A 16,745-nucleotide genomic window follows, 5' to 3' on the forward strand; every position below is an offset into this window, starting at 1 on the left:
CTCCAAGGTGAGGAAAATCTCTCTACCAAATCAAATAACTTCCATGAGACTTCGGTTCTTAGAAATTGAATAGAGCATTGAGAGATCATATTTCCAAAACTCACATGGCCAGTATATGGAGACTTGAACTCAGGTCTTCATGGTCAACTTTCTACCTACCATATTACACTCTCTCTTAAAATTACATTTAGATTTTTTAAATGCACCTTTTAATGAACATTGATTTTTTTAATTCTTTTTCTTATTATTCAAACACATAAAGTGATACATACCATGATTGTGCTTAGGTATTCATTAATCAGAAGCAAAATTATAATCTTTTGCGGGTTTACTTTGTACTTCATCACATGGAACCTAGGCTGCATCAAAATCCTTCCTTGAAAATACCTCCTGTCATAGTCAGAATGCATACCCCTTTTCATACGGGCACAAATTTTTGATCTTTCCTTGATAGTTCCTTGTCACAGTCTAGTAAAGATCTAATGAGTTTAAAATTCAAATTGGGAGAATACAATTGTTTCTGAGTATTTAATTCATAAAGTCTTTGATCTTATGGTAAACCTTTTCATGATATAAGGTGCCAAGTTTGAAGTCTCTCATAGTCTGAAAGTGAGATAACTAGACAGAGTCTAATCAGTCTGAGCTGGATGTATTAGGATGGAAACCATATCATCACCATTCTTTCCCTCCCTAAGGACTTCTACCTATTGTTTATATGTAGAATGATGTTAATTGAGATAAGCTAAAATGATTTTATATGAGACTCAATTTACAGGAAGGCAATTTTCTTCCATCCTGGGGTTTGAGAAATATGAAATTTTGTCTGCATTTTCATTTCCATTAAGATAGCCACATAACAGTCAGAGATAAATCTCTAGGAATTCAGATCCTTGAATAGGTCCTCACACCAAAATCCAAACAGAGGTGACTTTGGAGGTTTTTTGAGGCAAGTCTATTGCACATTGGCCTAACTGTATATATAAAAGGCAGCATATACTGTAGAAAGTGCAATATTTCTGCAATAAAAGATCATGGATTCTAATCCTGGATTGAACACTTAATTATGTGACTCATTGCAAATATCTTAGCCTCAGTTTTCTCATCTGAATAATGGGAATAAAAATACTTATACTTCTTACCTCCCAGGAATGTTGGGTGAAAAGTAACACCTTAAACACCTATAGAAAAGGGATTAATTATATGTTTTTGACTAAAGAAGCATCTCAAAAATAAGATGTTTAAGAATCTTATTAATTATGAAAGCATACACTCGTGGCAGAACTGAGGCATTCTCTAAGAGCCAACAATTCCACTCCATAAAAAATCAACAATTTCCTCAATATCAAATTCTATGATTTTTTTCTCCCCCTTTATCATTCTCATGTGGCACTTATCATCTTCTCTGTAGTATTGAACACTGTCCTCCCTTGGCTGCAAAAAAATGTACTTTTCTTTCTACCTTTACTAATAATGATAACAATAATAGCTATCATTTATACACCAGGACTCCTGGATTTCCCACAGTACCCCAGACTCAATGTATCTAAAATCTAGTTGCTTACCTTTGTCTCTAAATATGATCCTCAGTATAACTTCATTATTTCTGTCAAGGTCCCTACCGTGCACTCCTTCTCTCCCATATAAAGGTCTTATCCTTGATTTTTCTTTCTCCTTTACTTAATTCTTCTTTTATTTCCCTTCTCCCTTACCAGAGTAACTACAAGATTCACCTATTCAGAAACGTTTATACGCATCATTCATTCTCTGCTACATTTTGATGGTCACAGATATAGGAGGGTGACACAGTCATGATGAGATCTGAATTTGTGACCTGGAATTATTGATTTTTAGGGAGGTTTCAGTTCTGCCATGAGGGCATACTTCCAAAATTAGTAGAATCATAATTAAAAGAATTGGTTATGTTACTTATCTGCTAAAAAACAAAAACAAAAGCAAACACACAAGCAAAAAAACCCCTTCGATCACTCCTTACTGTGCACCAAAAAAAGTCAAGCTTCTTTTTTTTTGTGGTTCAAGGCCCTCCACAATTTGACATAACTGTATCCTTTTTTGTGCTACTATCTTTTGTATTCTTTGTACTATCTTTTTTTACTACCTCCCCAGTTCCATTTACACTTCTACCTCCATGAATATATCCTTTTTCCTCTGCCTCCATACATTTGCTTACTTTGTTCTCTATTCCAAGAATGTTCTCCCTTCTCCTCTTCAGCATTTGAATTTCTAACCATCTTTTAAATCTTTTTAAATCGCACCAGCTACGTAAAGCCTATTTTCCTCACCAATGATAACTTTTGTTTTTTTGTACTTGGCATGCACTTAACTGTATACTTCTCTAATGCATTTTTATGTACTTTTATGTATCAGAGATATCTTTATATTGTCTGATCCTACAATAAGATTTGGAAACTCCCTCAGGGCACAAACTGTGCCATTTGTAATTTGTCTTCACGTATTTATGCTCAACAAATGCTTACTAAATTTTTGTGAAGTGAATTTCATAAATAAATAAAGATATCATGGATGAATGCCTTCTGAGAAAATTGCCTGAGTCAATTACACTAATAGCCCTGTCTCATCTTGTAGGACAGAGTTTCAACCCTGAAAAGTGTTATTTTTGCTATAATGTGTCAAGTCTTTCCCCATCAATTCAGAGACTCCTGACATTTTTTACCACAAAAACTTTATTCTTTAGCCTTAGACCATGATCCCTGTTAAAATGCAACCCCTCCTGAAAATAGTAATATTTCTTTTACACTTTAGTAAAAATATGTTTCAGATACTTTCTTGAAAATTGACAGAAATAGTGAAAACTCTAGAGTCCCGAATAGGGTGGGGACCCATGGAAAGATAAAATGAGATCATGTATTGAAAGCATCCCTATAACATATCTCATATCTGTTCCCTTCATTCCACTCATATGGCTACTATCTTAGTTTAAGTCCCCCTTGTCTCTCACCTGGACTATTGCAATAACTTCTCAATTAACCTCTCTATTTCTAACCGTGTTCCCCTATGATCCATTATATGTGTGTGTGTTCATTCTTCATTGCCGAAGAAGACCATGCCATCAGAGAAATGATGACATGACTTTGTTTTCAGTCAGGGAGGGCTGTGCATGTCATCAGCCTCACTTCTCCTCCAGAACCATCTGAATCCAGTGACCAGATATTCATCAGGATGACTGGAGATGACCCAGAATGAGGCAATTGGGGTTAAGTGACTTGCCCAAGGTCACATAGCTGGGTGAGTGTCAACTGTCTGAGGTGAGATTTGAACTCAGGTCCCTCTGACTCCTGCACTCGTACTCTATCCACTGCACCATGTAGCTGCCCCATCATTCAATACTTAGCAAACAATTATACAACTATTATGTACAGAATACTGGGCTGGTGCTGGAAGAAGTGAGGAGCAAAGTTTAGATCACAGAATGACCTATAAGAAACTTTTTTTATCATGTAGTACAAACTCTCTCACTTTGACAATGTTGCCTAAGGTCACAGTGAAGTTAGTACTAGAATTAAAATCCTAGTAACATTCCCTCTCTCATATCCTCTCCCCAACCCCAATTAGATTATATACATATAAGTAGATACAAATGATCCATCATATATTCAGCAGTCAAAGGATATTTTTGTAGTATGCATTGGTCCATGTCACTTCTTTGCTCAAGAAGTTTCACTTAGTCTTTGTTGTCTCGTGTATTGAAAGCACATCCTTCTCTTTTGTATTGTACAGCATTTGACCATCTGGCTCCGGTCACACTTTCTGGGATCATTGCACTTGACCTACTTTCGTGGCCTCTACATTCTAACAAAACTTGCTGTTATATTCTATCTCCATTCTTTGTAATTTTGAACTTAATGGTCATCCTTTATGGCAGGAAAGCATACCATGCTAATCTCTATTTCATAGAAACCCTAACTTCTCTCTACATTAAATTCAAGTGCTACCTACTATACAAGATCTATTCTGATCCCTCCAGTAGATAGTACTTTCTGAAGCCCTTCAGAAACATATTTTTTATTTGTACATAGGCAGCATGGCATCGCGGATAGAGTGGACCACAGAGCCAGCAAGACCTGGTTCAATTCCCATCTCTGACACATTTTGGCCTCTCACCCTAGGCAAATCACTTAACCATTCAATGCTTTAGGCAACTTTCTAAAACTGTGGGTGGCAGAGGTGCCACCCTGCATTGGGAAAGAGATTTTCTTCATCTTTGTGTTCCTTGTATCCAATGAAATGACATATCTACTCACTCTCCCTATATTCTACATTTACATTCCCCAGGATAAAATGTAAATGCTAAGAGAGAAGTTATGTGTGTGTGTGTGTGTGTGTGTGTGTGTGTGTGTGTGTGTGCTGGAAGTACTAGAAGAGTTTCTGATAGACACCTAATAAATGCTTGTAATGAAAATTTAAGGTGCTCTATAAATGTCAATTTGTTTCATATGTAATTAATATAATCTTTATTATAATATAGTATTATACATTATATATTTATACTATACGTTATAGTATAGTGTCTTACAATTGTATTATTGTGTATTATAATGTCATATATGTTATATAATATACAAATAGACTATACTTATGGTATGGACTATATTCAATATAGCATTATAAAATATGCTATATACCAACAGACTATGCTTCTTTTAATACAGCATAGTGTTAATAAATCACATACTAATGGATTATATTTATTATAATATACTATATGCTATACTTATTAAAATATACTGTAATTATTTTATTGTCAAGAAAAGTACCCAGATCAGAAGGCTGGGGACCCCAATATAATCTTCACTTATCTCAGTGTTTTATTTGTGCAAAACATACTGAAAGGGGAGTAATATGGTAGGTACCATAGAGTAATGAGACCACTTATGATACAGAAGACTCTAGACTTGACATGTCCTTTTCCTTCTCCTTACATGTTTCTGATTACTATTCAATATTTTTCTGTATAGGTGGAACCAAGTGTAATGAAGCAGGGAAACCAAACAGTGGTACAAGAATTTGTTCTAGCAGGACTATCACGGACACCTGTAGGACAAGCATGGCTCTTTGTCTTGTTCTTCTTCTTCTACATTTTGACTTGGGTGGGCAATGTACTCATCATGGTCACAGTGGCCTCTGAAGCCCGTCTGAATTCATCCCCAATGTATTTCCTCCTCGGCAACCTCTCCTTCCTGGACCTGTGCTATTCGTCAGTGACTACTCCCAAACTTCTAGTTGACTTTCTGGCAGAAGAGAAGCGCATCCCCTATGGACAATGCATGGTGCAGCTTTTTTTCTTGCATGTCATTGGAGCAGCTGAGATGTTCTTGCTTACAGTGATGGCATATGATCGCTATGTTGCTATCTGTCGACCTCTTCACTATACCACTATCATGAACCGGGGAATATGTTGTGTGTTAGTAATTGCCTCCTGGATGGGTGGCTTTGTGCACTCTATAGTCCAAACAACTCTAACTGCCCGCCTGCCCTTTTGTGGACCAAACCAGGTAGACAACTTTTTCTGTGATGTCCCTCCAGTCATCAAACTTGCCTGCAGAGACACCTTTGTCATTGAATTGTTGATGGTGTCCAACAGTGGCTTGATCTCCACCAGTTGTTTTGTAGTCTTAGTTTCTTCATATGCTGCAGTCTTAGTGAAAATACGTTCCAAGGAAGGACGAAGCAAGGCACTTTCCACCTGTGGCTCCCATCTCATGGTAGTGACACTCTTTTTTGGGCCATGCATCTTCATTTATGCTCGACCTTTCTCCACCTTCTCTGTAGACAAGTTAGTTTCTGTGTCCTACAATGTGATCACCCCCATGTTGAACCCACTCATCTATACCCTAAGGAATAAAGAAGTCAAGTCAGCAATGAGGAAAGTCTGGGTCAAATGTTGAGTTACTTGGTAGAAGCCAGACACATGAAGAGATGGGGATTTGATAGAAGATGCTAACCTCAACATTGGAAATACCAATTTTGAGTCTTCCAGAGGTGAACACTAAGCCAGTAACTTAATTGTTTAATTTCCCAGCACGATTGATCTCTACCTGTTGCTGTTAAAATTAAATGTGGAATTTAGCCCCTACCATTGTCTTTTATAAATAGTCTTTCTGTTACCAACTGTGTCTTTTTAATGCAAAGATCTAATCATGATGATACTCAAAAGAAAAAGAAAACATTCTAGAGCTCCCCATTGCCTACCAAACTCCAAATCTACCTTGAAGTTAAAAAACAAAATAACATCATGGGTTTATTTCCTCTATATCCCCTCAGACATTCTATCCTCCAGACATGTTTATTCACTCTTCTTCAAATATGTTATTCTTTTCTTTTCTTTTGCCTTTACTCTAAACCTTTTCCGAAAATAGTAACACTGTTCTACCACAGCTGTATCTGTTGATATCCTTCATGTCATTCAAGGCCAAGTTCCAATGCTGTATTTTCCAATGAAACTTTATATAATTCCCTCAGCCAAAAGTAAACTATCATCCCATAATTCCCACTCTTTCAGACTCTCAAAGCATTTTGTGATGATTTCTCAATTTACTATGTAATAATAATAACATTTATATAATGCCATTCCCTTTGCCAAGTGCTTGAAAAATGTTATCATTTTTAAATCCTTACAGCACCCTCCAAGGTTGGTGCTATTATTACCCACATTTTAGAGTAGAGTAAACTGGGGCAAATGGAGATTGTGACTTGTTCAAGATCACCCAGCTAGTATCTGAGGTTACATTTGAACTCAGTTCTTCCTAAATCTAGATCCTATACACTGACATCAGAGGCTTGTTTTATAGTCGTGAGTGTACTTCTCACTGTTCTTCACAGTACAGATGATGTCATTCTCTTACCTCCATAACCTAGTTTCTTAGATCTCATATTGTCTAGTGGATAGAGAGTTACTTTTGAGCTTGGAAAAATCCATGGTAAAGCCTTTCCTTGCCTAAAAGTGTATATTTATGGTCAAATCATTTAACTTCTACTTTTAATCAACTTTTACAATTGTTTTCTAACTGGTATCTCCCATTTCGTCCTGCCTTATCCTCCCCAAAATAAATCTTGCTCAGCATAACACTTACATTTGTTAGCTGAGTCTTCATTTCTTTTCTGATTTTCATCTTCAATCTAATCCTCCCAATAAGACTGGTAATTGTAATGGCAAATGTACCCCCACTATATAAGTGACAAAATATATCAGTTAAATTAGAATAATACTTCTTTGATTAAAAAAAAGAAACTTGATATATATTTGTTTGTGTTTTCATCTTAGCATATAAGATTTTAGAGGCCACTGACAATAGACTTTGCATGCTCTACTACAAATTATGTTTATCTATAACAAGTCTGGAATAATTGAAGATAGCGATGGTGATGGTGTGGATGAATGGTGATGCTAGCAATGCTTGTGATTATACAGATTAATTTCAAAGGAGAAAATATTAGCATGAGTAATGGAAAAGTTTCTGTTCCTCCAGAGTTATAGAGATTACAACAAAGGTTACTCTTGGTATCATTGAGAGTGAACTCAATTTGGTTTTGGACCATCACTCATAATCAAAACCAATTTACCAATGACCTGGCTGACATTGGTTCTGTGTCTCACACTCTATCTAAAGAAAATTTTTGTCTTCCTGGAATTTACCACCTTGGAGAAGCATATTGATTGGGATACTGATGCTTATATAATATTAAATTGAATGAATTGAAACTTTTGAGGTAAAGGAATGTGTACATTAGTTAGGAATGGGAGTAGGGCAAATCAAGTGCATAACTAGATAAAACAAAAGGAACTAGAAGTCCTCTATTCTTATTAAGCATAAAGAAAGCAGGCATTTCTATTTTCTCAAAAGTCTTCTTGAGAGAGGTGGGATTTCAGAAGCCATTTACATTACAGAAAAGACAATATATGAGTTGGAATGCACAAGATATCTAGACATGTATTATCACTTTAATACAAACTCAGAATACAATGAAACAATGACTTATTCTGATGCCTTCAGGATATAAAAATAATCTATTCCTCCTTATGCACACTCAGGCATGGCTCTCAGAGAAGTCATACGTTTCTCTACTAAGCAATCTCATAACTGTTTTATGAATTCTATTTTCAAGTTATTTGACTTCTAATTTTAATATACAAACTCAGGAGAAGGATAAAGCATGAAGCATGAAAACATAACGCAATTTTCCTAGCCTGTAGACCAACATATGGCAACAGATAGACAAGAGAACTGTAGGGTAAAGCTTTGAAAAGACGGCTCTTTTCATACTCACACTCAAAGCTTCCTACATTGCTAACTTTTAACACTGAAATTCATGATTGCTTAATTAAACCCCTTTATGTTCAGTTATATCATAGACAGGCAAAGTACAGTTACTGTTTATGTTTACAAATCAATAACTGTAGGGGGAAACAATACAGGTTCTATGCATGCAATAACAGGAGAGTTCGAAGTATTCTACAGAAAGCCAATCACAGTTTTTGACTTTAGAGCATTATATCTACATTCAGGCATGAACATAAAGAGGAAGTCAGTTTTTCACATTTTGTTAACTTGTTTTCCTCTTACCTAGCCTCCTCATACTTTTCAAACATGTTTATTTAGATATTGATTCTGTATCACAGTCTTACACTTCATCAAGTTTGTGATGTGGCTCTATTTTTAAAGAAGTGTTAGATTCTTGAAGATAATAAAGGTTTCTATTTCCAAAGCAATGTTTTCTAAACTAGAATGGCATACTGTGGGATACTTCGATGGATTATAATATCTAGACATCCCTAAAATCATATAGTCCACTTTTTCTTAAAACTGGATGGTTCACATCCCAGAGATATGCATTAGTGTGCAAGATACCCAAGAAATCTTTTTTCCCCTCTGTTTCTCATATTATTAACCCAAGGTCTTACACAGAATATGTTCTTTATAAATTCTTCTTGAACATATTTCATTCATTCAACTAGTCATTAAAGAGAACTTACAATGTATGAAACAATATACAAAAATGAATCATGCAGAGGAGGCAGTGGCCTTACAGACAATTAAGAGAGAACACTGATTTATCTGAGCAGTAGCTAGTCAAATCAGTTTATCTTGGCAAGTGATGCAACGATAAGATTTACCTCTTAATAGGTAAATCCCATATTTCAGAACCGAAATTTCAAATATAAGTATATATATATATATATATATATATATATATATATATATATATATATATATATATATATATATATATATATATATATATATATATATATATATATATATATATATATATGCATGTTCTGGCATATCATTCATATAGATGTCTTTGGTGCTAACTCAGTGGATCCCAATTTCTTTTTTTTTCTGTTTTAATTTATTTATTTAACTTTTAACATTCATTTTCACAAAATTTTGGGTTACAAATTTTCTCCCCTTCTCTCCCCTCCCCCCCAAACACCAAGCATTCTAATTGCCCCTATCACCAATCTGCTCTCTCTTCTATCATCCCTCTCTGCCCTTGTCTCCATCTTCTCTTTTGTCCTGTAGGGCCAGATAACTTTCTATACCCCTTTACCTGTATTTCTTATTTCCTAGTGGCAAGAACATTACTCGACAGTTGATCCTAACACTTTGAGTTCCAACTTCTTTACCTCCCTCCCTCCCTCCCCACCCCTTCCCTTTGGAAGGCAAGCAATTCAATATAGGCCAAATCGGTGTAGTTTTGCAAATGACTTCCATAATAGTTGTGTTGTATAAGACTAACTATATTTCCCTCCATCCTATCCTGTCCCCCGTTACTTCTATTCTCTTTTGATCCTATAACTCCCCATGAGTGTCGACCTCAAATTGCTCCCTCCTCCCCATGCCCTCCCTTCCATCATCCCCCCCATCCTGCTTATCCCCTTATCCCCCCCTTTCCTGTATTGTAAGATAGGTTTTGATACCGAAATGAGTGTGCATTTTATTCTTTCCTTTAGTGGAATGTGATGAGAGTAAACTTCATGTTTTTCTCTCACCTCTCTTTATCCCTCCACTAATAAGTCTTTTGCTTGCCTTTTTTATGAGAGATAATTTGCCCCATTCCATTTCTCCCTTTCTCCTCCCAATATATTTCTCTCTCACTGCTTGATTTCATTTTTTTAAAGATATGATCCCATCCTCTTCAATTCACTCTGTGCACTCTGTCTCTATGTGTGTGTACATGTGTGTGTGCATGTGTGTGTGTGTAATCCCACCCAGTACCCAGATACTGAAAAGTTTCAAGAGTTACAAATATTGTCTTTCCATGTAGGAATGTAAACAGTTCAACTTTAGCAAGTCCCTTATGACTTCTCTTTGCTGTTCACCTTTTCATGCTTCTCTTCATTCTTGTGTTTGAAAGTCAAATTTTCTTTTCACCTCTGGTCTTTTCATCAAGAATGTTTGAAAGTCCTCTATTTCATTGAAAGACCAATTTTTCCCCTGAAGTATTATACTCAGTTTTGCTGGATAGGTGATTCTTGGTTTTGGTCCTAATTCCTTTGACTTCTGGAATATTCTATTCCATGCCCTTCAATCCCTTAATGTAGAAGCTGCTAGATCTTGTGTTATCCTGATTGTATTTCCACAATACTTGAATTGTTTCTTTTTAGCTGCTTGCAATATTTTCTCCTTGACCTGGGAACTCTGGAATTTGGCCACAATGTTCCTAGGAGTTTCTCTTTTTGGATCTCTTTCAGGTGGTGTTCTGTGGAATCCTTGAATATTTATTTTGCCCTCTGGTTCTAGAATCTCAGGGCAGTTATCCTTGGTAATTTCATGAAAGATGATGTCTAGGCTCTTCTTTTGATCATGGCTTTCATGTAGCCCCATAATTTTTAAATTGTCTCTCCTGGATCTATTTTCCAGGTCAGATGTTTTTCCAATGAGATATTTCACATTATCTTCCATTTTTTCATTCTTTTGGTTTTGTTTTGTAATTTCTTGGTTTCTCATAAAGTCATTAGCCTCTATCTGTTCCATTCTAATTTTGAAAGAACTATTTTCTTCAGTTAGCTTTTGAATCTCCTTTTCCATTTGGCTGATTCTGCTTTTGAAAGCATTCTTCTCCTCATTGGCTTTTTGAACCTCTTTTGCCAATTGAGTTAGCCTATTTTTCAAGGTGTTATTTTCTTCAGCATTTTTTTGGGTCTCCTTTAGCAGGGTGCTGACCTGCTCTTCATGCTTTGACTTCATGTCTCTCATTTCTCTTCCCAGCTTTTCCTCCACCTCTCTAACTTGATTTTCAAAATTCTTTTTGAGCTCTTCCATGGCCTGAGCCCATTGGGTGGGCTGGGACACAGAAGCCTTGACTTCTGTGTCTTTGCCTGATGGTAAGCATTGTTCTTCCTCATCAGAAAAGAAGGGAGGAAATGCCTGTTCCCCAAGAAAGTAACCTTCTATAGTCTTATTTCTTTTCCCTTTTCTGGGCATTTTCCCAGCCAGTGACTTGACCTCTGAATATTCTCCTCACACCCACCTCGCCTCCAGATCCTCCCAGCCAGCACTTGGGGTCTGAGATTCAAATACTGCTCCCCAGCCTCGGGGCTTCGGCAGGGGCAGGGCTGCTATTCAGTGTTAGATTAAGTTCAGGTGCTCAGGTTGGGACAGGGCCGCCTCTCAAGCTCAGTTCCCTCAGGGGGTTTATGCACAGACCTTCAACAATGGATCCAGGCTCCTGCCTGCTTGGGGAGCCTTGGTCTGCCGCTGCCTCAGCTTCTGCCTCCCGAGGGGGCCTGAGTTATGGGGGCACCCCACTCCTCTCTTGACCCGCCAAAGAGACCCTCTCACCAACCCCCGTCACCTGTGGGTGGAGGGACCTGCACGGCCACTGGAGATCCTGTCCCTGAAGCCTGCTCAGACCTGTTCCTCTCGGTGCCTCGGCCGCGGCAGGGCTGGGCTGGGCTCTGTGTCTGCAGCGCGATGGACCTTTGGTGAGAGGTTTGCAGGTCCCTCTGCAACAGAAATCTCCTTCGCTCCACTGTTCTGTGGCCTCATTGCTCCAGAATTCGCCGTGAGTTACTTTATACAGATGTTCTATGGGTTGTGGGTTTGAAGCTATGTGTATGTGCATCTTTCTACTCTGCCATCTTCGATCCCAATTTCATACTCATAAAACCTCTGGCTCAGAGTTTAATCATCATGTGACCCTGATAATTTGTAAGAAAAAAAGCACAAAAAGCAAATTACAATTGCATATTTTTTTTTTCCTTCAACATCAGCTGCGAGATGGAGTTACTGAGAATGGGTGGCATAAGAGAAAACCTCTCATCATCCATCACCATGACTAATTCATGCTATACATAGCTAAGGCACATTCTGTACTAGTGATAATAATGGACAAAACACATGTAATGTCTGGAGTGATGGACTTGGAGTCAGGTTGAAGCAGCATTTGAATCCCACATCAGATATTTCCTAGACATGTTACCCTGAAATTCACAAAGCCTCACTTTCCTTATCTGTGAAATGAAAGAGTCAGACTTGATGACATCTCAGGATGACAATCTATCAGGGTCACAGATTTAGAATTAGAAGGGACCAACAAGTGTAAGATCATGATAATATGATACACTGTGATGGCTTACTGTAGCAGTTATTGTTGCTATACCTACTCCAGAATTGATAGCAGAGAGCTCTCCTCCCAAAATTCATAAAATATCTGTAAAAAATGACTCTAAACAACTTCTAGGGCAGCAGAAGCCAAAAAATGACAGAGTGAAGGAGATTCCAACCCAAAGCAATCTGGAAGACTGACAGGAAAGGTCTATCACACTAGGCACAGAACAGAGCAAAACACAGTGTGGGTCATGCAACAGCAAGGACAAGACTGGAGCAGTCTTCAAGGTGCCACCAGAAGCAACTGCTGGCCCCAGATTCTTCAACTCACAAACTTCAGAGGCAAAAATGTCTTTCACTTGGGTGAGAAGGGAACACTGTGGTCTAGCTCTGGGCCCAGGCAGATTTGGCTTCCATTGTTTGAGCCCTGGCTTAGAGCCTCAGGGAGAATTGAGCAGCTGATCTAGATCTCAGTCCTGAGTTGCGGCCCTGGACGAAGGAGGCATGAAGGCTATAGTGGTGGAGCTGTTGGAGGCTCTGGAGAGGGAATTCTGCTCACAGAGGAGAAGACAGTCCAGGAGACGAATTAACTCCTCTCCCTTGATTGTGCCACCTTGGAGGAACTGAGAACTTACAGGTCCACAGAGTAGACCTTCCACTTGAAAAAGGACTCAGATGTCAAGTACTTGGCTGGGAAAATGCCCAAAAAAGGGAGAAAAAATGAGACTATGGAACGTTACATTTTTTGTGAGCAGATATTTTTTTTCATTCTTTGGCATGAGGAGTAACAATGCATACCATCAGAGGAAGTCAAGGCTTCTGCATCCAAAACCTCCAAAATAAATGTGCAGTGGTGTCAGGCCATGGGAGAGTGCAAAAGGGATTTTGAAAATAAAGTAAGAGAGGTGGAGGAAAAGTTGGGAAGAGAAATAAGAGCAAGGCAAAAAATCATGAAATGTAAGTCAACAGCTTGCAAAAGGAGATTCAAGAAGTGTTGAAGAAATTAACACTTTTAAAAATAGAATAACTCAAATGTAAAAAGAGATCAAAAAAGGCAATGAGGAGAAGAATGCTTTAAAGAGCAGAATTAACCAAATGTAAAAGGAGATTCAAAAGTTCACTGAAGAAAATAGTTCTTCAAAAATTAGAATGGAGCAGATGGAAGCTGATGACTTTTTGAGAAAACAACACATCGCAAAACACAACCAAAAGAACAAAAAAATAGAAGACAATGTGAAATATCTCAATGGATAAACAACTGACCTGGAAAATAGATCTAGGAGAGACAACTTAAAAATTATAGGACTACCTGAAAGCCGTGATCAATAAAAGAGCCTAGACATGAACTTTCATGAAATTATCAAGGATAACTGCCCTGATATTCTGGAAGAAGAGGGTAAAGTAAATATTGGGAGAATTCACTGATCATCTCCCAAAAGAGATCCAAAAAGAAAAACTACTAGGAATATTGTAGCCAAATTCCAGAGTTTCCAGATCAAGGAGAAAATATTTTAAGCAGCCATAAAGAAACAACCGAGTATTGTGGAAATACAATTAGGATAAAACAGGATCTGGCAGCTTCTAAATTAAGGAATTGAAGGGGTTGGAATGTGATATTATAGAAATCAAAGGAACTAGGACCAAAACTAAGAATCACTTGCCCAGAAATCCTGAGTGTAATACTTCAGGGGGGAAATGATCTTTCAATGAAATACAGGGCTTTCAAGAATTCATCATGAAAAGATTAGAGCTGAATAGAAAATTTGACTTTCAAACACAAGAATCAAGAGAAGCATGAAAAGTTAAACAGGAAAAATAAATCATAAGGGACTTACTAAAGTTGAACTGTTTACATTCCTAAATGGAAAGATAATATTTGTAATTCTTGAAACTTTTCTCAGTATTTGAGTAGTTTAAGTGATTACATACACACACACACACACACACATTTACATGTATATTGACAGAGGGCACAGGGTGAGTTGAATAGGAAGGGATGATATCTAAATTAATAAAAATAAGGCGTTCATAGAATATATGGGGAGGAGAAAAGAAGAAACGGAATAAGGCAAATTATCTCTCGTAAACAGAGCAAGAAAAAGTTGTTTCAAAGGAGGTGAGAGGGAAAAAGTGAAGCTAACTCTAATCGTATTTGGCTGATGGAGGGAATAACATGTACACTCAATTTGTTGTGAAAATCTGTCTTACACTATAGGAAAGTAGGGGAGAAGGGGAGAAGTGAGGAAGGGGAATGATAGAGGGGAGGGCAAATGAGAGGCCGAGGGTAATTAGAAGTTAACAATTTTGGGAAGGGATAAGGTCAAATGACAGGATAGAATAAATGGGGGATCAGGATAGGATTGAGGGAAATATAAGGTAGTCTTTCACAAAATGACTATTACAGAAATCTTTAGGAAAACTACACATATATAGCCCATATTGAATTGCTTGCCTTCTCAGTGGTGATGGGTGGGGGGGACAGAGGAAGGGAGAGAAGTTAGAACTCAAAGTTTAGTAACAAATGTTGAGAATTGTTTTTGCATGTAACTGGGAAATAAGAAATACAGGTAATGGGGTAGAGAAGTCTACCTTGCCGTACAAGAAAACAGACAACATGGGGATAAGGGAAGGGATGTATGTGATAAAAGCGAGAATAGATTGAGGGAAGGGGCAATCAGAGTGCAAGGTGTTTTGGAGTGAGAGAGGGGAGAGCTGGGGAAAAAATTTGAAATGCCAGATCTTGTGGAAATGAATGTTGAAAACTAAAAATAAATCAGTAAATTGTTAAAAAAAAATAAAGTAGTCTGAGCATGGCCCCTTTAATGAGGCAGAGAAAAATAACAAAGAGTAAGTACAGAAACAAATGTTTCTTTAACTGGAAACAGTGTATGTATTTGTGTTGTTAGTTATTATAATGTGATCAAAGATCTTTCCCACCTAAAAAATAAAGAATTGACAGCAGAAAAAAATATCCAACATTCCTTTTCCTCTGTCACACTAAGAAGTATGGTGCACTGGAAATAACAATACCAGGAAAAACAACCACAAAAGTAAATAATAATAATAGCTGACATATGTAAAGAACTTGAAAATTTATAAAATTTGACAACAGGTATTTCTACCTCTATTTTATAGTTAATGGAATTGAGGTTCACCTAAGAAAAAAATTACTTCTTTGTGTTTAATTTCCTTATGAGTGTCAGAGATAGAATCAGAACCCAAGTCTTCTTAATTCCAAGTCTAGGACATTACCCACACTGGACTGAGAATCAGGAAGACAGAGATTTATCTGGGAAGGGACATTCCTTGCCCAAAAGCTGCCTTATTTCCCCTGGGTTTACTGGCGGCATTTCTTGCTCAAAGATCAAGCCTCAAGCCCAATTCACTCTGGAGCTCATATGCTGGACAATAAGTCCCCACTCATCTAGCACAGAGTGGGTTTAAATACTAAATAGTAATCGTTTCTCTCTTACCCCAGGAATCCTGAGGGTCTTCTCCTCCCGGTTTGATTTTTTTTTTTATTAAAGGGGCCATTCCATGAGCAACTACTGAAAGAAGTTGATTCATTTAATGGCTGTATATCACTCAAAGTGAGAATGCTATAAGATTTTAGCCTGAAAGGGCTAGGGTCTCACATTGCATCCTGGGCCATCTTCAGTCATCCTGATGAGTACTAGGTCAGTGGATCCAGATGGCTCAGGAGAAGAAAGTGAGGTTGTTGACCTTACACAACCAAGCCTCATTCAAATCAAAGTCAACTGCAAGTCATGTCATCATCATGATGTCATGGTCCTCTTCGAGAAAGAAGGACAAACACAACAACAACCTGCCTTAACTAGACCACTAACATTGTTTGGCTTGATGAAGGAATTGACTGCTGTATACCTCAGGGGTTTTTGTATTTTTTCACGTGTAAAATCAGAGGATTGGACTAGATGGACTCTAAGGCTCTTTCTTATTCTAACATTCTGCTTTAGAATAATCTTGTAAAAAACCTATGACTGTCTATATCTGGCTATTATTTTGTTCTTTTTAAAATCAAAGATATTAGCAAAGCAACCACAACAGCTCATTTTTTTCCCATTTACCTGTGAAATTGTTGTGGAGAGAATGAATTGTGCTAGGAAAAACAGAGGACTTAGAGTGCCTATG

The 16,745-nt window shown here is 37.5% G+C and overlaps 1 protein-coding gene across 2 annotated transcripts in view; it reads left to right on the plus strand.

Annotated features, from left to right (window-relative positions):
• Positions 1–6,102, plus strand: part of LOC140513380 (olfactory receptor 4Q2-like) — a 90,314-nt gene extending 84,212 nt beyond the window's left edge. For both annotated transcript variants that reach the window (XM_072623034.1, XM_072623033.1), the window contains one exon: positions 4,995–6,102. In XM_072623034.1, the coding sequence (XP_072479135.1) occupies positions 5,010–5,924 (915 nt within the window). In that variant the 5' untranslated portion in view covers positions 4,995–5,009 and the 3' untranslated portion in view covers positions 5,925–6,102. The remainder of the gene's footprint in view (positions 1–4,994) is intronic.
• The last annotated feature ends 10,643 nt before the right edge of the window (positions 6,103–16,745 follow it).

The sequence above is a fragment of the Notamacropus eugenii genome, chromosome 7, assembly GCF_028372415.1.
Source record: "Notamacropus eugenii isolate mMacEug1 chromosome 7, mMacEug1.pri_v2, whole genome shotgun sequence".
NCBI classification, from domain to species: Eukaryota; Metazoa; Chordata; class Mammalia; order Diprotodontia; family Macropodidae; genus Notamacropus; species Notamacropus eugenii.